The sequence below is a fragment of the Lampris incognitus genome, chromosome 14 (assembly GCF_029633865.1).
Source record: "Lampris incognitus isolate fLamInc1 chromosome 14, fLamInc1.hap2, whole genome shotgun sequence".
Classification (NCBI taxonomy): domain Eukaryota; kingdom Metazoa; phylum Chordata; class Actinopteri; order Lampriformes; family Lampridae; genus Lampris; species Lampris incognitus.
Window position 1 is genome coordinate 12,815,162 of NC_079224.1, and position 25,037 is coordinate 12,840,198.

Genomic DNA, 25,037 nt, shown 5'->3' on the forward strand with positions numbered 1-25,037 from the left:
AGGAATTACTCCTACTGAAATTGGTAACCAATTGGCTCATCAATAGACAAGAGTATTAGGTGCTAAATAAAGAATGGCGGCAAGGTGGCCCAGTGGTTAGCGCTGTCGTCTCACAGCAAGAAGGTCCTGGGTTCGAACCCCGGGGTTGTCCAACCTTGGGGGTTATCCTCTGTGTGGAGTTTGCATGCTCTCCCTGTGTCTGCGATGGGTTTTCTCTGGGTGGTCTGATTTCTTCTCACCATCAAAAGAAACATGAACATTGGCGGCACGGTGGCCCAGTGGTTAGCACTGTTGCTTCACAGCAAGAAGGTCCTGGGTTCGAACCCCAGGCTGTCCTAGGTCCTTTCTGTGTCGAGTTTGCATGTTCTCCCCATGTCTGCATAGGTTTCTTCCTGGTGCTCCGGTTTCCTCCCACCATCAAAAAGACATGCATGTTAGTGTTAATACTCCTGCCTGTGCCCCTGAGCAAGGTAATGAAAAAAAAAGCCATGCTTTTTAGGATGTATACTCCTGTCTGTGCCCCTGACCAAGGTATGGCAAAAAGAACTGGAGTTGGTCCCCAGGCGCTGCACTAGCGGCTGCCCACTGCTCCTAGCTACACAGCTAGGATGGGTTAAATGCAGAGAAAGAATTGCCCCATGAGGATTGATAAAAGTGGGAAAAAAAATAATTTAAAAGGGGGTTATTCAGGTGGCACAGCGAACTAATACACTAGCATCCAAACACGGAGGTTCACCATTTGAACCTCCATGTTGCCTCCAGCATGGACAGGAGAACTGGCAATGTTCCTGTGTAGGGAGCCAGTCAGGGTGATAAGCCATGCAACTATTGACTCCTGCCGGTGGAGGGACAGACACCTGTCCAGCTGTGGATGGAGTTGGGAAAAATTATGTGTTGCATTCCCCCAGAGAAACCTGCAGCTGGCAAGTGAAAAGATGCAGTTGGCTGGCTACACGTCCATCCTCCCATTACACATGGAGTCTACATCCTCCCTGACTGCTGTAACTGGAGTGGACCCTTTGGAAAAAAGAGGATTGGAAACACCAAGTTCGGATGAAAAAGATTTCTTGTTTGTAATGGTGATGGACAGGTTGACGGACGAGCTCAGGCAGGAGTCTCCGTGGACTATGTTTGCGGATGACATTGTGATCTGTAGCAAGAGTAGGGTGCAGGTGGAGGAGAGCCTGGAGAGGTGGAGGTATGCACTGGAGAGAAGAGGAATGAAAGTGAGTAGGAGCAAGATGGAATACCTATGCGTGAATCAGAGGGAGGACAGTGGAATGGTCAGGATGCAAGAAGTAGAGGTGACGAAGGCATATGAGTTTAAATACTTGGGGTCAGCTGTCCAAAGTAACGGGGAGTGCAGAAGAGAGGTGAAGAAGAGAGGGTGGGCAGGGTGGAGTGGGTGGAGAAGAGTGTCAGGAGTGATTTGCGACAGAAGGGTACCAGCAAGAGATAAAGGGAAGGTTTACAAGATGGTAGTGAGACCAGCTATGTTATATGGTGTGGAGACAGTGGCACTGACGAAAAGACAGAAGGTGGAGCTGGAGGTGGCAGAGTTGAAGATGCTAAGATTTTCATAGGGAGTGACGAAGAAGGACAGGATTAGGAACGATTATGTTAGAGGGACCGCTCAGGTTGGACGGTTTGAAGACAAAGCAAGAGAGGCAAGATTGAGATGGCTTGGACATGTGTGGAGGAGAGATGCTGGGTATATTGGGAGAAGGATACTGAATATGGAGCTGCCAGGGAAGCGGAAAAGAGGTAGGCCAAAGAAAAAGATGAGAACCCCCCCCCCCCCCCCATAAAGCGGCAACCTCATGTAACATAGGCACTATTATAAGTATCTGATTATGTTTGAATAAGTGTAAATGATGTGTCATTTGGACTGACTGTTTCCTGCTGTGGTGCACAAATCTGTGCTGCAGTGTGTTTGGGTCATTATACTGGCTGCACCAGGTTTGTTCAGCTGATAGTTGTTCTGTCTGCCTACGTTTACCCCAGCTTTAATGAAAATGGCTCGAGTCACCTAAATTCAGTCTACTAAAGAGACATCCCATGGGTTTGTGCATCACAGGGGACAGTTTAGACCAACCCCTCTTGGACTAAATCCATGCACAATGTCGGTCTCTACAATTTATTTGTTCTCGCAGGTGTTTGTGAACTTTGCCAAGCAGCAGTCAGGAGACGACGAGGATGCCACGTTGCAGCGACAGACGGCTGGCGGGCGGAAAGACATCAAAATAGCGCCACTCAAGAGGAAAAAGTAAAAGAAAAAAAAAGGACCTGAGAACTTTCAAAGACTTTAGATGCAGCAGTGCTGTCATGCAGTGCACACAGCTATCTCTCCAGCCCAATGGACACGTTTTAATATTTAGTCTTACCCACAAATTTGCTTGCTAAAGTTAAGCAGAGTCTGGCTGGGTACGAGCTGATGTTGTTTGCAGGATAATTGACCTTCCCTGCCTCAGCCAGCATTTTTAACAAAATACCACTGCTGGCTAAGGTCAACTAGACACCATTATCAAGGGTTTTTTCTTTTTTCTTTTTTTTTTAAGCAGAGGTAGAGAGCAAAGGCTGATTTGACATGCCCTGGCCTTCGGGAGTCAGATTTGTTGTTTCTTTTTGCTGTGTTTTGTGCATCAAAATGGATGCCTGAGCCAAATGTTTTAATACAATATTTGGGCAAAAGCATAACAATGCGTGAATGCCCCCTGTTGCTTCAGTATGAGATTCTTACAGTATGCTTATAGTATGCTTACAGTATGCTTACAGTATTGTTACATTATGCTGTGCAGCCGGTTCGTTTGCAGAATGCGGATCACTGACGTCACTAGACGTTCACGTGCAGGTTGAATGTCAGTTATGCCTGGCTGATATATAATATAAATATGTACATACATACTGCATGTGTAAAGGGATGTGAAAGCACCTTAGAGATAGATTGTTTTTCTACGTTTACGTCAACACACACACACACCTCCAGTGTGTGGACACTGTTCTATGAGGCGTAACTGACTGCTTTCCATCCTTACTCTTGTCATTTGAAGTCAGCAGAGCTGAGTCACGCTGCAACAACTCCTTTTCCAGTATGTATTTTGATATATTTGAATGTTGCACCGTTGCTGCAATTGTCTGCCGTGCTTGCTGGTTATTTATTGTGCGTTTCTGTGTTTACCAGCTTTTCTTTTCTTTTTTTTCATTGTGCACCTGCCACGTTGCAACCTATTACTACGATCTCATGGCAGTTACTGAAGAAGAAGAGATCGGTGACCGCTTCATGCCACAGTCCCCTCTGATCTCAGGACTTCTTTCTGCTCAGGCTGCAGTCCTGGAGATTTACATGCAGTGCAATACTAGGACGATGGCTAACCTGCTAATATTCAGATTATGAGTGCTGTTGCAGTCGCTCATTTTAAGGGCTAGTCTGGGGTAAGAAAAAAGGGAAAATTAGACAGTCTTCAGCACCGACGTCTTCAGCAACTGCAGACGAAGGCAGGTGGTTGGTGAGTCTGAGCAAAGTTTTGGCTAAAATGCAGATATGGCAGTCTCAGCTCTTGAACGAACTGTACCAACAGATAACTACAATATCGGTAGCAAATACCCAGGTTGATATGTAATGCTGCTTTGTTTTATTTCTGAGGGGATCTGGAGTGCTCGAACACCACACTGCAGCAACCACAGTGCCCACAGACGTAAACAAATTAACACAAAAACAACAATCTTCAGGACTGCAGCCTTCATTCCTGCAGGAATACTGTGTACGATTTCTGCCCCCTGTTGGTGACGGAATAAAAACAAAGTCTCTCTCCTTCACTCCCAAAACTGAGCTGCATGTTGTGTGCACACACACACACACACACACACACACACACACACACACATACTGAGCTGACATGTTATTTAATTAAGTGATGAGACACGGCCACAAAGGCATCTGGGGAAAAGGTACGTAGCGTGCATTGAATGACATTTTGCGGCTACATCCTCTAAACTTATGGGATGAGGGAGGAGGCATACAGTGACCACTCATTTCTTTAGCATGCAGCGGTGACCCCAGGGTCACACAGCCCTGCTAATGAGATGCATCATGTCAGTGGTACATTTTCTCTTTTCTTTTTTTTTTTGTGGATCCCCCCCCCCTTTTTTTTTTTCTCCCCAGTTGTACCCGGCCAATTACCCCACTCTTCCGAGCTGTCCCGGTCGCTGCTCCACCCCCTCTGCTGATCCGGGGAGGGCTGCAGAACTACCACTCGCCTCCTCCAATACATGTGGAGTGGCCAGCCGCTTCTCACCTGACAGTGATCCCCCTCCTCCTCCCTGAACAGGCACCCCGACTGACCGACCAGAGGAGGCGCTAGTGCAGCGACCAGGACACATACCCACATCCGGCTTCCCACCCGGAGACACAGCCAATTGTGTCTGTAGGGACGCCCCACCAAGCTGGAGGTAACACGGGGATTTGAACCAGCGATCCCCGCTTTGGTAGACAACGGAGTAGTGCACCACGCCACCGGGACGCCCCCAACGTTCTCTCTTTTCACCAATGATTTTCAACAGCAAGCGTCCTTTCTTTCAAATACTTCACAACTGACTTTGGCTTAACACCAAGCAACATATCTGTAATATGAAATGTGCAGATAACTACATACTTGTTCTGTATTTCCATCAGGTATCCTCACGTGTAAACTCTGCCACTGTATAAAACTGGCTGTACCTGCATCATATGCAATTAGTGACGCCCCCCCCCCCCGACAAATGGGAAGTCGCTACATTATAAATTCCCCCGTACCACCATATTTTTTATACCTTTTGATAATAGTGGGCCAGATCATGGTGAAAATCTTACATAGCAGATCCTCAGCTGGCTGCACACAAAACAACAAAACATTTGCATGATTAAAAATCCGAGTTATTCAATAAAATCAACAGGCACTGCACTTTGGCTCCAAGCATGTGAACCTTTAGCATAGCATTAAATCGGTACTGATGCACACACTGGATATGACATACACGTTTTGCCTAGTTGGGCCGTACTGCATCATTAATCACAGTGCATGAAAGATAAAATACCGGGTTTCACAATGTCTCCATGCAGGATAGTTTTTCTTGATAATATAAGAGCAACGTTGGAAGAAGAAAAAAAAAAGTTGTGTTTCTGTGCACCACCGAGCAAAAGCTGCAGCAACACAAGGTAAATTAAAAATCCCAGAGCAAGAAGGGAAGGCTGTGACCGTGGGTCATCGGTTTGGCTGACACGTAGCTGGGCACCAGGGCCAAGGTGACACCCTCCCGAGGTGCCTTGCACGACCCTGGTTTACCTGACACACTGTCCAATTACCGATATCCTGCTGCCGGGAGCGCTGCCATCACCTCAGGCCGCCCACCAGCAAGCGTTTCATTGATTCGCTCAAAGAAACAACGGAACAATGGCGCTGCGCAGTTCGGGGTAGCTAATGAATTCTCTGGTGTAGATCTCATGCTTCTGCCTCGCCCATATGGTCATCTGGATGAAGCTAATGAAAGTGAACACGGCCGCTGTGGGAGAGAGCGAGAGGTGTGTACTGTTGCGGCCTGGGTCATCCAAGTATGTCTGTGTTTTGTGTAGTGTGTACATCAGGATGAGGTTTACCTGGAGCGCACTGAGTCATGATGCTGAAACTCAGCCATGTGACCACCTGCACAGGACAAAAACAAAAACATCAACAGAGAACGCACAGAGAATGTACGGTTTGCAAGAGCAATACGTCAGGGACCACTGGTGCAGAGACGTTTTACAACCTACAGTTTTACAGCTCATACGTACTGACAAGCATGGGGCAATTTATGCCCCGATTTCATGTAAAGTCGTACCAGGCGGTGTTTTTACTGACCTCATAGGTGTAATTTGGACACGACACAAAGAAGAAGAGCCAAGTGAAGGGGTTTTTGGTGGGGTAAGGCATACTCTTCGGTCGAGAACCTGTTGCAAGTACAGACTCGTGAGACCCAGGTGTGATGGAGAGATTCTCCATGTATGCCATCTGACTGACACAAGACCAGATGAGAAGTGCTACTGACAAGGATGTGAGTGTGTTGGAACAGCGGCTAAATTCACTCTTCACTCAAAGGCTTTTACTCTGAGGGAATCCCCATGGCCTCTAAAGTCAGCACGATGAATTCAAACGGTCTGACGACGCGGAAGCGGGGCAGGCTAAGCTAATTGCTAGCCCATATGCAGACCGGCAGTTCCAATAACACTGAGGGTGGTCTGGTGGCGGCCTTGCCTATCGTTGACTGTGTTTTTGGTGTCGGCGTGTGGGAAAGTGTGTCGAGGGTGTCTGGCTGGGAGAGCTGGCATTGGATTGGCTGAAGGAGCCTGATCTGGTGCATCCGGTGGGCCCAAGGACCATGGCCCTGCCCAGAACGGCACCCAAAGAGGAAGCACCAAGGGCGGTCTGACAGGACGCGGAAGTGGGGCAGGCTAAGCTAACTGCTAGTCCATGCAGACCGGCAGTTCCGACAGTCATCCTGGCTGGCATTCGCTCTCTTGGACAGTGAATTTTTTATTTTTGGATATCGTCGCCTTCTTAAAATAATGGCCTTAAGTCATATTTTCAAGTTTTTCAAAAAACAGAGTAAACTGAAACTGAAACAAAATTTGTCAGTTTATTCTGGCAGGGAAGGAGCCTGAGCTGGTGCGAGAGGTGGAGCGGTACCAACTAGACATAGAATAAACTGAAACTGAAACAAAATTTGTCAGTTTATTCTGTTTTTTGAAAAACTTGAAAATATGACTTAGGCCATTATTTTAAGAAGGTGACGATATGTTGGATATATGTGTTCTTGTAGTTTTGCAGTTTTTGTAGATTGGATATACGTATGTGTTCTTGTAGTTTGGATATGTGTTTTTGTCTTTTGTGTTGCACTGCTGTGTGGGCTGGGGGAAACGATATTTCATTTAATTTCATGTATGCAAGTACATGAAATGAAATGACAAAGAAATGTTCCTGATTCCTGAAAAGAAGGATCTTTTATAGAATTTGCCTAATAAATGACACTTCTCTTCAATGGCACAAACAATCAGTTGGGGGGGGGGGTTTGTGCAACTTTGCACCACTTCACATACACAATCTATCTTGTGGAACAGAAATATTTATCACACCTACTTTTGTGCTGTGATTTTCACCTTTCACCTACTAATGGCTGTGAGTAATGCTGGTCATCTGCACATTCAGTATTATTATGGCGTTAGATGCCCATCGTGTGCATCAGAAATAGATTAAATGTTTGTGTGAAAAACGCTCAGCATGCCGTGGGAGAAAATTTTCGACCTCTAACCACATACAGACCGATAGCTTCACCATGGTGACAACAGGAAGGTAAAAATATGGGCCTATTAATATAATGCATGCACATAATAAAAAAAAAAGTAAATGAGCTTACCATTGCAGCCTAAATGACTGAGAACAACATTACTGGAGAAGCTTCCAGCCTCACACAGCTGTTGTGAACCGAGACATATTTTTTTATCAGTTCATTTACATTGCAAAAACAAAACAGGGGAGACAGACAATATGAAACTGGATGCAGAAACCAAATACATACCACAAGCATAACTGCTGCACTGTGAATCTGAAGTGTGCCATACGCTGCAAAAGATAACGCAGTGCACAAAATAACGTTATATTCACTGTTTTTGTCCATCAGGTGACTATGTGAAGATTCGAGCGTTTGTGGTCATACTCACATGGCGGTGTCTACAGCGGGTGATTGATATAGTAGGCTAGCCAGGCTGCAAATCCCCAGTAATAAAAACAGTTCTGAGAGGAGGAATATGAAGAATATGATGTTTTTCTTTCTTTCTAGTGTGCACATCAATACCAATATTTTCATTCCCCATGCTCCCTTTTTATAGTGTTGGTGGCAAGCATGCTCGCATAGGGATTTAGTGTGCAGATGGAGGACTCATACAGATGAATCGCTGCTGAGCCGGTTAAAACGCCCCAGAATCATTTGAATTTCATTTGTGGTGGACTTGTTTGGAAAGAGGGGATTGTTTACTGTGGAACTACTGACCTTTGGGAACTTTTGAAGGCTAATGACATGATTACCCCTTTTTAATTAAATAACATCTCTCCGTCTGACACACGCACACGCACGCACACGTGCTCATGGAGGACTCACCCTCACCATGGTGTGTAAAGCCATCGTTCCATTGGAGAAACGATGTATGAAGATGACCTCAGCCAGCTTCTTGATGTAGTGGAATGAGTGACAAACACAGGCCCATCTGCAGCCCATTAAGGATCACAGTACGTAAGTCTGCTACGTCCTTAGTTGCGAGTTCATCATTTCATTGTTTAACCTCGACATACGATCTTGTATTGCATTCATTAAATTCTCATATTCACCATAACAAGTTGGAAGATTTGCTCATAGGGTGGAAAAAACCTCGTACTTGGGATAACACAACCTGGTTTTTTTTTCTTTTTCAAGAATTATGTCCGCCAGACTACCAGGTTAGCTTAGCAAAATTAGCTAGCTCGCTTCAGCTAGCTTTAGCGCTACAACTAGAGGCAGCTGACTCGACGAAAGACAGGCTAACCTCGACATACGATCTTGTATTGCATTCATTGAATTCTCATAGTCAACACAACAAGAAGAAAGATTTGCTCATGGGGTGGGAAAAATTCGTATTCGGGGTAATACGACCTGATTTTTTTTTTTTACAAGGATTATGTCCGCCAGACTACCAGGTTAGCTTAGCAAAATGGGTTAGCTCGCTTCAGCTAGCTTTAGCTCCCGACGAAAGCTTTCGTCTTAACATTTTCAACGACGGGATCGATTTCAAGCCGATTTCAAGTCTGGCGGAGTAGGTCAACTGCAATTTCGGCAAACTAATGTATTGTACTGTAAGGTGTGGTGTAGAGCAGAGCCCTAGAAAGAGAGAGTTACGTCAACTCCGTAGACGTCAATGGGGCCAATTCTTTAACAGCAATGGCGGCTCATGGGAGCCCCGGATAGTTCCAAACAGTGCGGCGACCCGGGGCAATAGGATTTCTATGGCGACGGTTTGTTTCTCGCATTAATCAAAAGTTAATTTACAGGTGTAACCGGTTATTTTCTTGCCCGGTGCGGGATTCGATACGAGGTGTACTGCACCACAAGGCGACGTCACTAACCGCTCGGCTAAAGGGTCAAACCCGTTAACAGGTCTTATTAGTAGTTTACACAGGTACGAAGCTACAGTTGACATTTTAATGAGGACCATTTTACAAGCACGTTTGAATCAAATTATAGCAATTCTGAAAACATTATCGCAATAATAATGTTCCTACACATGCGCATAGAATATGTGTCACGTTGGAATATATCTATATCTATATAGTAATGTAAAAATCTGAAAACACTGGTTAGTAGTAGTAACTCTCTCTTTCTAGGGCTCTGGTGTGGAGTTGCCATGTTCTCCCCGACCCCGTGTCTGCGTGTTCCTCCCACAGTCCAAAGACATGTAGGTCGGGTGAATCTGCCACACTAAATTGTCTCTTAGGTGTGTTTGTGGGCCCTGTGATGGCCTGGCGGCCTGTCCAGGGTGTCTCTCCGCCTGCCGCCCAATGACTGCTGGGATAGGCTCCAGCATCCCGCAGCCCTCATCAGGATAAGCGGCTTGGATGATGGATGGATGGATGGAATTATGTCGAAACAAAGATTTGCCTCCTTTCTGGACACAGTTGTGTCACGTAACAAGAACCGGTGAAAAATGGGTTTTGAAACAAACAATATCAAATCGTGTGAGTGTTTCACCTGTTTTATGAAAAATTCAATTTGGGACTGAATGCAGGACTGAGTGCCAAGTAGTGCCGGTGCCAAGTACTTTATGGTTTCTCATGAAACATGCACCTACTTTACCACTTTAAAGGGGCTGGTGGTGAGGGGATGTTCCCGTGGGTAGATGTTCAGGAGACGGAAATAGAAGAGCAGGTAAAGGAAGAGAGGTCCGACCCGCTCGGCCAGGAACACCTGAGGTAACGAGAGTCAGAATGATTTTATTCACCAAATACTGACCCCGTGTCTCAACCCTGCCAGATATCTGCACCATGTCTGCGCTTCTTCTGTGTACTCAGACTGTGTCTATCTTAACCTACTGCGCAACGTTTTTATGTTGTTTGTTGTTGATGCTGCTGCTATTGCTCAAGGTGCCTTTCCGGAGCCTTCCAGGCGAAATAAAGTTTAGATGATTGAACTGTCCATCGGCACACCTAGTTTACACTACACGGCCCATATAACCTGATATCCATCAACAATGAGACTGTGAAGATGGTGGGGTACTTTTCTATATTTTGGGCTCACCTTGGACAATAAACTCGGCTTCAAACAACACGCCGCTGACATCCAGAAATGCTGCCGGCAAAGACTCTCTGTCATCCACAAATTCAAAGCACTTTCTGTTGCCCCCTACCTTCTGTCGCTGCTCCACAAAAGTATAATTGAACCCATGCTGCTCTGCTGCTCCATCTGCTTCCTTACCGTGTCGGCTGACGCCAACAAGAACAGACTCAACCATCATGCTCTGCCTCCAAAATCTTTGGCCTTAACCTCTCAGACCTCATCAGACAAAACATCACGCAAAAAGCACTTTCTATAACGTACAACCGCTCAACCCATCCTTCACTTCCCTCCCATCTAATCCCAGGTACAGGTCCATATGCTTCGGCAGGAGTTTTGTGTCTAGGTACCCACTCGGTACTCTTTATCCATATCCGCATCTATGTCCCTCGTGCCCCGCTGTATGTTGTCTATGTATGTATGTATGTATGTATGTATGTATAGTTACTGTATGTAGTTGTGCCTGTGTGCACATGTGGGAGCATATAGAAGTATGTGCATAAATACGTATGTATGGAGCTAAACATGTATTTTAATGTGTAGGCCGTGGCAACAAATTCCTTTAAGAAAGACGACGAAAAATCTATCTATCTATCTATCTGTCTGTCTGTCTGTCTGTCTGTCTGTCATCTAGTATCTGTCTATATGTCTGTCTATCGATCCTGCTATCCATCTGTCTGTCTGTCTGTCTGTCTGTCTGTCTGACCGTCCTTCCATCCATCTATCCTACAATAGACAGTGGGCTGTACTTATCACTCTTGAAATGCACATTCATCATTTAACCAATACAGCCCGTCAGGCTGCAGGGCATGAAGTGTGGTTGTAACTGTGAATGGAGATGATGGTGGGGGTGTTGTGGGGGTTGTGAGCATATCAGTATGTGTAGCGATGGATCCTGAGGTAGTTATACTGAGTGGAGTGAAATGTATGAAGCAACTCATGCAAGGCGGTAACTAGATTGAGTCGGTTCAGAATTATAAGGTTCCCTCTCCCTCCTGCGTTCAATAAGCCATGAAGAACTGAAGTTTTCACATCCAAGATGTGAAAAACAGTTTTTTTCCCTTTATGACTGGTAGCATTTTAACCCTTGTTGTTTTCTGTCTTTTTCCATACTTGAACAGAGTTTTTCTAAGAAATCCAAATTGAGACACAAACAAAAATGTGTTTGGAGCATTACACACTGCGTGGATACTGGATTGTGTTTTTTTTCCCACCGTTTTTTTTTAGGCCACGGCCTTTTTATTTATTTATTTTCTAAAAAGTACAAAAAAACAACTCAGACTATTAATAATGCTGCAAGAGCACCACTTAAAGTAGAACGACCAAGGCCGCCATTTTGACGGTCTTGGGTTTTCAAAGTTTAATAACTTTGTGAAAAAAAAAGATACAGACCTGCCGCTCCCCGAATGCTCCTAAAATTGCACATTGTTACGTTAAGACCAGTTTAGATCAATTGCACAAAAACGTTATGATAAGATCTACCTAAAACGACCATGAGCGGTCAAAAAGACGGCTCGCAATTTGCGCGTGATAGTGCGCGTCGTGTCACTGTTTATGACGTGTGTTGGTCGCGTCATTTCCTTCGCCGAGCTCAGTCCTAGAAACACACTAGCGGCGCCCGGGTAGCGTAGCGGTCTATTCCGTTGTCTGCCAACACGGGGGTCGGTGGTTCGAATCCCCGTGTTACCTCCGGCTTGGTTGAGCGTCTCTGCAGACACAACTGGCCGTGTGGGTGGGAAGCCGGGTGTGAAGAGTATGGTTATTGGCCAAATACAATTTTTTGGGGGGGGGGGGGGACACACTAGCGTCCTCCAGTGCAGAGTAATAGTCTAAAGTTGATTGCTGATCATTTCCAACATGTCTGGTTACAGACCCGTTTCAGACGCACCATCACTACCACCGAGGCGCTGCAGCATTTACAGGCGTTGGACAGCGGCCATTTTACATTGGTTGAAACATAGCATTAAAGTTGTAAAAATGTTAATTTTGGTGTCGGTCCTTTCTTAACAGACATGCTAACATATGCGATGCATTAACATCTCAACTGGGTATTTTATCTTGACAGAATATTGTAACGTGCACGGATAAGAAGACACGCTGGCCGCTGGCACGCGGGTATGACCCTTTCGTCTAGCGGTTAGCGAGGTCTCCTGCGGTGCGGGCGATACGGGTTCGCGTCCCGGCCGCGGCAGTTCCTGTGGTTGCGTTGTCCCCCGAATTCGCTACAATATAGAGTATAAAAACCGCGGCCATGGTCGTTCTGGTAGTTTTTAAGTCCCGGTCGTTGTTTGGGACGGTTTCAGGGGATACTTTCATTGCTTTTTTTTACATTTCACGTTTTACATGCCTTGTTACGTTTGTTAGATTAGCAATATGTGCTTTCCGTTTTGTTTTTCAGGTGATAGTTTCACTTTTTAAATTTTGGTGTTCAAGTTCGACCATGTCTCTGAAGCTTAAATGATTTAAAAATAGTAGTTGTCAAAATGTTAATTTTGGTGCCTGTCGTTTCCTAAGAGTTTAAAAACCGGCCGTCATTTTGACCGCCCGTGGCCGTTTAAGGCAGGAGTGCAATCACGGTCGTTCTAGTGCTAAATGAGGGTCACCTTTTTAACAAACAGCTTGGCTCGACTCAGATGGAGTGCCTGCAGATCTCTGCTTTGACCAAAACGTCAGATGAAACCTCATATTTCAGGTTGTGAGTTGTCCAGAGGGGGGGGGGGGGGGGATCAGCATTTGATTTTGTCAAGTGCACTTTTCTCACCATCGTCCATCCCAGTTGTGGGCCCAGATCGTGGAAAAACACAGTGGCCGTGGTTCCTACCGGTAGATGCTCCAACACCTCGTCATCGCCCAGAGAGTTTCCGTCTGAGAGTGTGGAAAGCATGCGATCAGGCAGCTTACACATCAGTGTGTTTTTTATAAGACTTCAAGACTGAACCACGTTTACAGTTTGTCAGTGATGTCTTGTCAGTCAGTGTGGTGAGAGCAGCAACCAGTAAACGCATTCTGCCGCTTTCTGCCCCGTTTCTGCAAAAACTAAAGCCTGTTTGTCATGCAACCCATATAGCAAGACAGTATGTTAATAGGGTCTATTACTGCTGTGAATTATGTCCAGGAAAAAGTTATAAATATCCTCTTTTAGCTCAGGAGGACGTGCACAGCACAGACACACACACACAGACACACACACAGACACACACACACACACACACACACACATACACACACAACTATGGGCTCAAGGCAATAGTCCCGGTTGACCGTCTCTGAGAGCAGGCCTATCAGATGCACAGCTCCTTATTGAATCACATGATCCTGAATCCTTCGCCGTTCCTCTAATGGAGCAGATAAACTAATAGACAACTCCCGTGTCCTGAAAAGACCTCGCTCAAACAGTTTCTGCAAATACATTTTTGCAATTTATGTAAGCATTCTTAGGTTGCAGAACGGATTAGTGCACAAAATTGAAATAACATGAGAGCCGTAAGGTTAACAAAATATATAAAGTCAGATTTGCAATATATATATATATATACACACCGACTGAATCGTGCTGTAAGCGTAGCCCGTCTGAGGCTCAGAAGAAGTTCAAAGCAAAATGCTACAAAGTATTTTCAGTGACTTTACTCCGGCCCGGCCCTGAACTAAAAGTCACCTCCATAATGACTGCGAGCCCCGCGCCAGATCTCAGCCTCCCAGCGGGGCCCGGCTGAATGATGGCTGCTGTGAAGGACCAAAGGCTGCCTTCTCAAAGGATAGCTGACGCTCTTTCAGACAAAACATTGATTTTCATTTTGATGTGGGCTTGCCTCGTTGAAATGCTGCAGACCCTTCCTCTCCAAAACTTTAGTTTATGGAAAAATACAAAATGTGAGTTTCAGCGGGAGAACCAAACGCACACTAGAAAATAAGGAGACATTCCACCTCTACTTTGTGGCGCCTTAATCCATTTTATGGATGTCTGTATTGGAATTGTGCGAGACAGTATTGGTATTGTTAGACAGATGGGCAGACAGACAGACAGACAGACAGACAGACAGACAGACAGACAGACAGACAGACAGACAGACAGACAGACAGACAGACGGACAGCAAGACAGACAGACCAATGAACTGACAGACAGGCAGATGGACGGATGGACAGGCAGACAAGCAGGGTGATGGACAGACAGACGGACAGACAGATGGACTGACAGACAGGCAAACGAACAGACAGATGGACTGACAGGCAGACGGATGGGCAGCTAGACAGACAGACGGACAGACAGCAAGACAGACAGACCAATGAACTGACAGACAGGCAGATGGACGGACAGGCAGACAAGCAGGGTGATGGACAGACAGACAGACGGATGGACTGACAGGCAGGCGGACGGGCAGCTAGACAAACAGACAGATGGACTGAAAGACAGGCAGATGGACGGATGGACAGACAAACAGAAAGATGGACAGACAGATGGACAGAAAGATGGACTGACTGACAAGCAGACGGACAGACAGACAGATGGACTGACAGACAGGCAGATGAACGGAAGGACAGACAGACAGACAAACAGAGCTGGACAGACAGATGGACAGCCAGACAGATGGACTGACAGACAGACAGATTGACTGACAGAGCGGCAGGTGGACAGACAGAGAGATACAGAGATGGACAGACAGACAGACAGATGGACTGGCAGACACACAGACAGATGGATTGACAGACAGACAGATGGAAACCTCTACTTTATGGATGGACACCTCTACTTTATGGCCCCTTAATCCGTTTTATGAATTTCTGTATTAGAATCGTGCGAGATAGTATTGCTATTGACAGACAGACGGATGGACAGACAGACAGACAGATGGACAGAAAGACAGGAAGACGGACGGACGGACAGTCAGATGGATGGACAGACAGACGGACGGACGGACGGACAGACAGACAGATGGAAAGACAGACAAACAGACTGACTCCTTAATCCATTTTATGAATTTTTATATTAGAATTGTGCGAGACAGTATTGGTATTGACAGACAGACAAACAGACAGGCAAGCAGATGGACGGACGGATGGACAAAAAGACAGATAGACAGATGAGCGGATGGACAGACGGACAGACAGACAGTGAGAGAGATGGAACGATGGATGGACAGACAGACAAACAGACTGACAGACAGATGGATGGACAGATGGACTGACAGACAGGAAGATGAACGGATGGACAGACAGACAGACAGATAGCAGACAGACAGATGAGAGACGGACAGACAGACAGACAGACAGATAGACAGATGGACAAACAGACAGGCGGACGGACAGACTGACAGACAGAACAGGTAGACAGACAGACAGATAAGATTACATGAGGAAATATGACCTAGATAGATAGATAGAGAGGTAGATAGATAGATAGAGAGAGAGAGAGAGAGAGAGAGAGAGAGAGAGAGAGAGAGAGAGAGAGAGAGAGAGAGAGAGAGAGAGAGAGAGAGAGAGAGAGATAGATAGATAGATAGATAGATAGATAGATAGATAGATAGATAGATAGATAGTAGGTATTAGTACTTACAGGGATGGAGTGCCAGAGACTGTCTTGCTGGATACCATTTTGGATCTGTGACAGTCACAGTCAATAATAAAGCAGACAACATGTTACCACACAAACATCTGAACGGGACGTCAATATGTGTTGTTGAATATACTCTATCTGTAGTTATCATTGTCTTGTTAGGAGGATTTGTCTTGGGATCTTAACCTCGGTGGACATCACAAAAATATATATATATATATATATATATATATATATATATATATATATATATATATATAAACATGGATTTGAATTTGAACAAATCAATATTCTGCATTTTAACATGTTTTTCTTTTTTTTTTTGTAATTTCCTTGCATATTAATCATACTGTAAAGGTCAACTCACAACGCTTGTGTAGGAGGCCCTTAATCTCCCCCACGGTTGCATTGGGTTCCACCTGAGAAAAGTGAGACTAGGTTTGTGGGAAGCGGAGACTCTGGGGAAGACCAAACAGCTATGAAGCGGTGGCGATGACAAACTGGGAGGTTTTATTTTACCTTGTCCAAGAAGCAAAGCTGGGATTTCTTGCAGTCAAGAATCTCCACCTCAAAGAAAACACAGCATCTTAGCTAATTTCGCCTGGCCAGCTTTCGATCCATCGACGTGGATTTGGAGGGAAAACGTAACGATCAGAACATTTAGTATGAGGGGTGTGTGTCTGCGCATGGAGGACGACCTTGTTGACAAATGGGCGTCAGAAACTACAGATGTTAAAGGCAAACACACGCCGAGGTGGTCTTGGTGGCGTATTAAGGTCACATTTGTTAATTGATCCCCCCCCCACCTTCCTTTTTCTCCCCAATTGTATCAGGCCAATTACCCCACTCTTCCGAACCGTCCCGGTCGCTGCTCTCCACCCCCTCTGCCGATCTGGGGAGGGCTGCAGACTACCACATGCCTCCTCCCATACATGTGGAGTCACCAGCCGCTTCTTTTCACCTGACAGTGAGGAGTTTCACCAGGGGGACGTAGCGCGTGGGAGGATCACACTATTCCCCCCAGTCCCCCCTCCCGAGCAGGCACCCCGACTGACCAGAGGCGGCGCTAGTGCAGTGACCAGGACACGCACCCACATCCAGCTTCCCACCCGCAGACACGGCCAATTGTGTCTGTAGGGACGGAGGCAACACAGGGATTCGAACCAGCGATCCCCGTGTTGGTAGTCAACGGAATAGACCGCTACCCTACCCGGAGAGCCTTGTTAATCGATTTCTGAACAAAACACAACGAGGATGAGTAAAAGCAGGAGGAAACTGATTCAACAAAAGCCCCAAAGGACGCAGAACGTATCACCTCATAACAAACAAGCAAATTCCTCTTCAAAACAAAACCGGTGTAATTGGATTACTTTTGATTTAATGACGGCAGATTTCATCATGGTGGAATAAGGAATGATGAAAACACTCTCGCTGAATGGAAATGCAGAGCTGGGTTCAGACTGGTCACACAGTGTGTATTCCCCCAGATTAAACAAAAGAAAAGAAAAAGATAAACAACGGAGCAGATTAAACGGGAACGACCAGGCTCATCGCAAGTTCACACCGATCGGACTGACACTAATGAGTGTGTCGACACCTCACGGGGCACTTCAATTTAATTTTGACACCCTACGGGGGAGTCAACAGGAACACGGTTTCTAAAATTATAACCATCTCTGGCTTCACCAAGCTGAGTCACACGTAATGTGCCGGAGCGATGGCACAACACGGCCCGAGTCAGGCCATCTGAACTGGCACCACAGCTGCATCATGGGTAGTTTTCACATGTACCTCAGATGCTGCGTTCGAGGTTACGCAACCACGAGAGAAGTTGCTGAAAGTCAATCTGTCATACTTTTCCTTCCCTCGACTGCCAATTCACCTGTCACTATCTGCACATTTCAACCCCCCCCTTCCCCCCCCTCCACCCCATTTGGTACAGCAAGTAGATTCAGACAATTTATTCCCATTGCTATCTGATCAAGGTCTGAAACAGTGTAGACAAACAAACAATCAAGTGATCATTCGATAAAACAGAAAAACAAAGCAAGCCATTGGCTTGTTTGGAGATAACGTTGCGTTCTTACCTCAAAAAAAGTCACCCTGCTCATGGTTTTGGTGGCTTTGTCGGGCTTCGTGTCCTTCTTCGACCCCTTCATATAAACTGGAGATTGTGTTTGTTTCCCGGAGATCTTAGAGTGGATAGCACCTCCAGTCAGCCCTCCGGACCTGTGTTGTCTGGGGCTGCAGCGCTGTAGATAACAGGCGGCTGAAGGAAAATTGCACAGCAGCAAAAGATCAGCACTTTCCTGCCTTGGCTCCACCATGCCGGGCGGAGTGACTTACTCCTTTGTCATCAATCGATCGCCGCGCTGACCAAGTCAAAGGTGTGGGCCTGGACGTGTCAGCGGTGCTTTGTTTTAGGCTTGATCAGTTTTCCCAGCAGAATAACTTGGCGTTTTATCTTGTGCTTTCCAGAACTTATGAAGGATGTCGGTGCGTCCCGCTGCAGAGACCGTAGCCTCCCCCCGTGCTCATACGGCCCACATCTGAACACATGAGGGCAGCAGTTTTGGTGTACACCCAGGTGAAGTCTACATTTGCAAAATAAGCCTTCAGTAATGACCCCCCCCCCCACACACACACACACACTCACACACACACCACAGTTGATGCAGTGTTCGCCAGTCACTCGCGCAACTTCAACAAATTCAATAAAGTACGGCCACAGTCGTATCAGTGCTCCGCCTTAAATTCAATAGGAAAAATGTGCACACCGACCTGGAGCTGAAGTTCCACCTCACCTGAGGGACTCGTGGCAGCCTTCTCCCGCCAAATTCACCCAATAATCCGACCAAGCCGGAGGAAACGCGGGGATTCGAACCGGCGAACCCCGTGTTGGTAGGCAATGGAACAGAGGAGACATATAAATCAATCAATCAATCAATCAAGTTGCATTTTCTATCTTAAACGATGTCTATTAAGCGATCCATTCTACAAAATTAATTGTTTTACAACAAAGCAATCAAACAGTATTCTCTTTTACATGCTAAGCAATTTACCGGCCCTGTCATGGCCTGGCGGCCTGTCCAGAGTGTCTCAACGCCTGCCGCCCTATGACTGCTGGGATAGGCTCCAGCATCCCCTGTGACCCTGAGAGCAGGATAAGCGGTTTGGATAATGGATGGATGGAATTTGGCCCGTTTGGGTGAACTTAAAAAAAAAAAATCCTCCCACATTCGCAAAAAACACGAGGTAGATCGGCAACAAGATGGTCAGTATCTGTGAATGCAGAAGCCGTTGCCCTTAGTTTGCTCACAACCGCCAAAGGCTCAAGCACAAAGTTGATGGCGACACCAGGGGCTAGCACCGATACATTGCAGGGCCCTGGGGTGTTCTGTCACCACACATCATAATTTGATTGGCTGATGATGCAGTCACTCAAAGCTGCAATCAGTTTGCAGCTTTGGGCTTCAACGAAAGGCGAGCAGTATCACTAGTGCTGGTCCAAGGAACCGATGCATTTAGATGACGTAGGAAATCCCTGCTCGGCCCCAGGAGAAAACAAGTGATTGAATTCAGACACATTTCAGGCACCCTTCAATTATCCATCCATCCATCCATTCATCCATCCATCCATCCATCCATCCAGTATCCAAGCTGCTTATCCCAATCGGGGTCGTGGGGATGCTGGAGCCTATCCCAGCAGTCGTTGGGCGGCAGGTGGGGAGACACAGGCTGCCACGCCATCACAGGGCCTCAATCTAACTAAGAAAAACAGATTATGATTTTGATTTTGACAGGGCCAGCAGAGAGGGCCCTGATGGCCCTGACAGCCCACCACCGGGTATCCCTCTGTTCTCAACTCCATCTCGTGCCCCGAACCATCGAGGGGGTGTATTTGAGGCGAACGGACCACGTGGGCTCATGAAAAGAATTGCTGATCAGGTGTGCTTTTTAAAGTTCCCCGGCTCTCTGCAGCCAGTCTGTCTCCTGCCTCCCCGGTGTGAGAGCTGTGTTCTTGACTCCACTGAAGCAGGAGGAGCCGCCCCAGAGAGATCTCGAACAAAACATCGCCGTCTCCCTCTCACGCCCACACACCGTGATTCATGCTACATGAAATATATTCGCAGAACTCGGAGAGGATGTAAATGAAATGTGCAACCGTCTCAAGCTTCACTTGTTCATGCTCCAGCAAACCCAGCACCCTCTCCGGAGTCACTGAACAAGTGAGCAGTTGACTTTAACAAGGCTTTTAGAAAAAAAAAAAATTATAAATGCAAATTGCCGTCCCTTGGTACTCCATGGTAAATTAATAGCTGACAGGACTGTAAAAGTATTCTTCTGCAAAGTATTTTGATTTCTTAATCAGTCTAAATAGACTCATTGTGAATGCTCGCCTCTGCCATCTTCTTTCGTTCTGCTCCGTGCCCGCCAGAATTCTCCGCGCAGGGTCATTTGCATATAGAGTGCATAGATAAAAACACCACTGTCTCAAAGAGAAGTCACTTGGGACTTAATGGAAGAAGACAAAGTTCTGGTATTAGGTTGAATCTGCCAGGGTAAAAAAGAGAAAGGGGAATTAAGTCCTCGGGGTAAGTATTCGATGAGACGTCTCAGCGTCGCTTGAGGGAAAACCGGTCTTGTTGGTCTTTGTGTGGCAGCCTCGGGGGGGTCGGGGCCCGAAATAAGCCAGCTCTAATCAATAGAGGAATTGACTCATCATCGGTTCGCCATTTTCGCGCCCTTGGAGATGTGTAGGCCCAGAGCGACGTCTCTGGTCCGCGTGCTTTACGTTGGCTTTTCGCTGTGGTTAATTGTCGAAACATCCCAGCGAGTTTGGCTCAAACGGGGTTCTCGGTGGTCGTACTGCCGCCTTAATCTTCTCCCTGGGCCTCGTCAGTAAAGCCTGCAACGCAGAAGCTAAACATTCAAGACAAAATGCATTGGCTATTCCACAGTCATGGCTACCATAAATCTGGAGCCAAGGTGCTGTTGTGATATAGTGAGCCATTAGGGAGATGACAAATATATTCATTAGCTGCCTCGCGTTAGAGCGCCATACCCCTCACCGCCACGCTGTAAAAAATATCAGTCTGAACTAGTCATTTGTACTCCTATTGAAACTTAGAACATCTCCTTTCATTTGAGCGAGTGGGGGGTAAAAAACTGCCAATAGGATGAGATAATATCCCCTCCATCCGATATCTTCTCAGCTGTTGGAGGAATTTCCATCACTCAGATGATATGTCCTGAAGTAAAGCAGATCATTCTGTTGACAAAGACAGTGCCACTTTGGTGCGAGGATATCACTATTGAGAGAAAAATAACAAATTGTTGGGTTGCATGAGTATGTCAACTGCCCTGCGGATATTTTTCACTAAAGCTGAAGTAAAGACTCACTTTTTGGGCTAAATACTCGACCGAGCGATTTTTTTGCAGCGTTGCCTCCCAGCTCCGTGCTGCGGCTCCCTAGAGGGAAATGGGAATTACTTTGTTGTTGGCACCGACAGCGACGGTATTGACCCCATGGGTAATAGAGGGAAAGATGATTGAGAGAGATGGATCGACATGGCTCACCTTCAAGAGCTATTCTTGGCCTATTGATCATGATTATGAAAAATGTCTCACAGCCAAACTGTTGTTTTTGTCTCAGCATCGGAACAGGAAAAGACAGTAGAAATTGGCTTGGGAGGTCCGCGGTGCACTGCTGGCTCCATAACAGTGTGTGTGTGTGTGTGTGTGTGTGTGTGTGTGTGTGTGTGTGTGTGTGTGTGGCTGTGTTGCATTGTGGCCAGGCTGTGCTCCCCTCAATAATAACCTCATCTACCCAATTTCCTCTCTTCTTTTTTTGGCCATGAGTAACATACTATCTCAGATTCTCCCCACCAGATATGTAATAACTTCTGGAACATCATTCAGGCAGGGAAATAAACAGGATTTTTTTTTTTGGGTCCCTTTTTTATTTGTAGTATTGACTGAAGAGTTATTCTCACACAGCAGATCATATCTTAGTTAATCCATCCGCCTCCCCTTGCCGGTGTTTAGTTTTTTTGTATTTTGTTCCTCAAGTGAGTTTGTTGGACCGGAGATATAGCTGTAAAAATGTAGGGTGCTGCATCCCTGTTTGCAAATGTAACAAAACCAATCTTAGAGTTGAGGGTTGGAAAACAGCTGGGGCAATAAGAAGTGGAATAACCTCTGGTGGAGGCTGACGGAGGAGTCGCAGTGATGCTGCTCATGAGGTTTCTCATTCTTACTGCGAGGCTACATGTCTCATTTGAGCACTAATGCAGAAAGGGTTAATTGTCCAGCGGTCCCGTTTTACTGGATGCAGACAGGCTGATTAAGGATGATGGATTTTCCCCGACGTCCTTTTTTGTTTACATTCGAGTTTTTCTTTCCGTGCAGCATGTCCCAAATCAATAGTACCATCCTGTATATGAGTGGTCATTGATTAGATGTGATGGGAGTTCAGCGTTATAAACATCAGCTGACATATGTGAGTGCAATCAATAAGCAGTTGTCAGGCAAGGGGTTGTGGACTCAACGCACAGAAAGCTCTGATGAAAAAGGAACAGGCTGATTATTGTATATTTCAAAATAGCGGTATAGTCACGTAGACTTTTACACAAAAATCCAGACTGGACAAAAAGGTCGGGTAACAGGCAGGGTAAAAAAAACCAAAAAAACCCCCAACAAACCAAGACAACAGGCAATGTGGTAATCAGTGAACAGGCAGATATTCTGGAACAGAATAGCACAACCCAGGTAATACACTGGCTGAATACACAAGTACACGACACAATGGCCTGATCTGGCAAGGGAACAGGGAGGCCAGGGGCGTGTATGAGCTGGGACTAGTCAGGGAACGGGGAACAGGACGTCCCTACAGACACAGTTGGCCATGTCTGCGGGTGGGAAGCCGGATGTGGGTATGTGTCCTGGTCGCTGCACTAGCGCCTGCTCTGGTTGGTTGGGGCGCCTGTTCAGGGGGAGGGGGAACTGGGGGGGGGGTATAGCGTGATCCTCCCATGCGCTACGCCCCCCTGGCAAAACTCCTCACTGTCAGGTGAAAAGAAGCGGCTGGTGACTCCACATGTATCGGAGGAGACATGTGGTAGTCTGCAGCCCTCCCTGGATCGGCAGAGGGGGTGGAGCAGCGACCGGGATGGCTCGGAAGAGTGGGGTAATTGGCCAAGTACAATTGGGGAGAAGAAAAAAATAAAATAAAAATCCAGTGAGTCAAGTAAATTCTTTATGAGATGGTACAAGCCTGTTTCATGTCATAAGCAATCATCAGCTGATTGTACTGTCTCATAAAGAATGACTTGACTCACTGGATTATTTTGCTCCTTGTTTTTTGAGCACTTTCCCTTCCTTTGAAGGTTTAATTTAACGATGTTATATCTATATCTATCTATGGATCTATATATAGATCCATAGATAGATCCATAGATAGATAGACAGATAAAACTTTGTTAGAAGAAACACTCAACGGTAGGAAAAGTGCTCAACAAACAAGGAGCAAAATAATCCAGTGAGTCAAGTCATTCTTTATGAGACGGTACAAGCCTGTTTCATGCTCTATGCAACCATCAGCTTTCGCTAGAGCTAGACGGCAAAGAACTTAACATATAACTGTCTTGCAGTGCACATCACGTGCACAATGTCCAATGGGGAAGCGGGAGGTGCCTACATTCAAATACATGTGATCGCTAACTGTCCAGTAGGAGGGGGAGGTTGCATACAGTTTTTTTTTGTGTGGCATCTTCCGCCTTTATTCGATAGTGACAGTTGAGAGAGACAGGAAAGGTAGGGGAGAGAGAGGGGATGACATGCAGCAACGGGCCTAGGCCAGATTCGAACCAAGACCGCTGCGGTAAGGACTCAGCCTTACATGGTATGCGCTCTACCAGGTTGCATACAAAGTTAATGGCATTTCTCTATTGGCATTATGTAGGCACCCCCCCCCTCCACCTTCTTCCCTTGTTATTCAAATAGCAAGCCATGGGTAACGAAGGACATCAAAGCCATCCTGAATGAAAAGAAGAGGGCCTTTAGAGCTGGCAATAAGGAGGAGTTGAGAAAAATCCAACGGGATCTTAAAGTGAGAATCAGGGAGGCTAAAGATAACTACAGGAGGAAGTTGGAGCAGAAACTCCAACAGCACAACATGATAGAGGTCTGGAGTGGTATGAAGACCATCACTGGTTTCAGGCCGACTGGCAGCAGAGGAGTGGAGGACAGCTTGGACAGGGCCAATGAACTTAATGTGTTTTTTAATAGATTTGACACAATGACCCCTCCCCGTCCCCACCGGTCTCGTCTGTTGCCTGCCTTCATCAACCATCAACTTCACTGCCCCCCTCCTCCTCCTCCTCCTTACAGTCCCCCAGCCTCCAGTGGGGGCCCTACTTCCCCCCCCCATGTCCCTGGACTAATGGCCCTCTCCAACCTGAAGACCCCCGCCCCCACCTGTAATACCTGCAGTGTGCCTCACAGTTGACCATGTCAGAAGACAGTTGATGAGACTTCATGCAAGCAAGGCAGCAGGCCCGGATGGTGTTAGCCCCAGGGTGCTCAAAGCCTGTGCAGTTATGTGGAGTGCTTCACCATGTCTTCAACATGAGCCTTAGACTTCAAGAGGTCCCTGTGTTGTGGAAGATGTCCTGCCTCGTTCCTGTGCCTAAAACGCCGCATCCCAGGGACTCCAAGGACTACAGACTGGTAGCATTGACCTCACACATTATGAAAACCCTGGAAAGACTCATCCCGGAGAAGCTGCAGCCCATGGTCAAGCCACACTGAAACCCGTCTGTGAATGTTCTCATTCATCCAGGTCATGGTTATCCAAAGGAGTTGAATCAAGTGCAACTGGACTGGTATATATCCGTGAAGACGTTTTGCCTCTCATCCAAGAGGCTTAGCTTGGTCTAGTCAGAAAGGCACGGACTAGCTTGGACTAGACCAAGCTAGTCCCAGACTAGCTTGGTCTAGTCAGAAAGGCACGAACTGAGGAAGCCTCTTGGATGAGAGGCGAAACGTCTTCATGGATATATACCAGTCCAGTTGCATGTGATTCAACTCTTTTGGATACACACTGAAACCCCCTCC

At 46.4% G+C, this 25,037-nt stretch overlaps 1 protein-coding gene and 1 pseudogene across 1 annotated transcript in view; one reads left to right on the forward strand and one right to left on the reverse strand.

The window, feature by feature from the left end:
• The window catches only part of abca4b (ATP-binding cassette, sub-family A (ABC1), member 4b), a 77,688-nt gene extending 74,962 nt beyond the window's left edge, over nt 1-2,726 (forward strand). The window contains exon 49 of the mRNA XM_056293357.1: nt 2,154-2,726. Within this exon, the coding sequence (XP_056149332.1) occupies nt 2,154-2,270 (117 nt within the window). The 3' untranslated portion in view covers nt 2,271-2,726. The remainder of the gene's footprint in view (nt 1-2,153) is intronic.
• Nucleotides 2,727-5,410: 2,684 nt separating this feature from the next.
• On the reverse strand, nt 5,411-18,247 carry LOC130124326 (very-long-chain enoyl-CoA reductase-like; annotated as a pseudogene).
• Between the last annotated feature and the right edge of the window lie 6,790 nt (nt 18,248-25,037).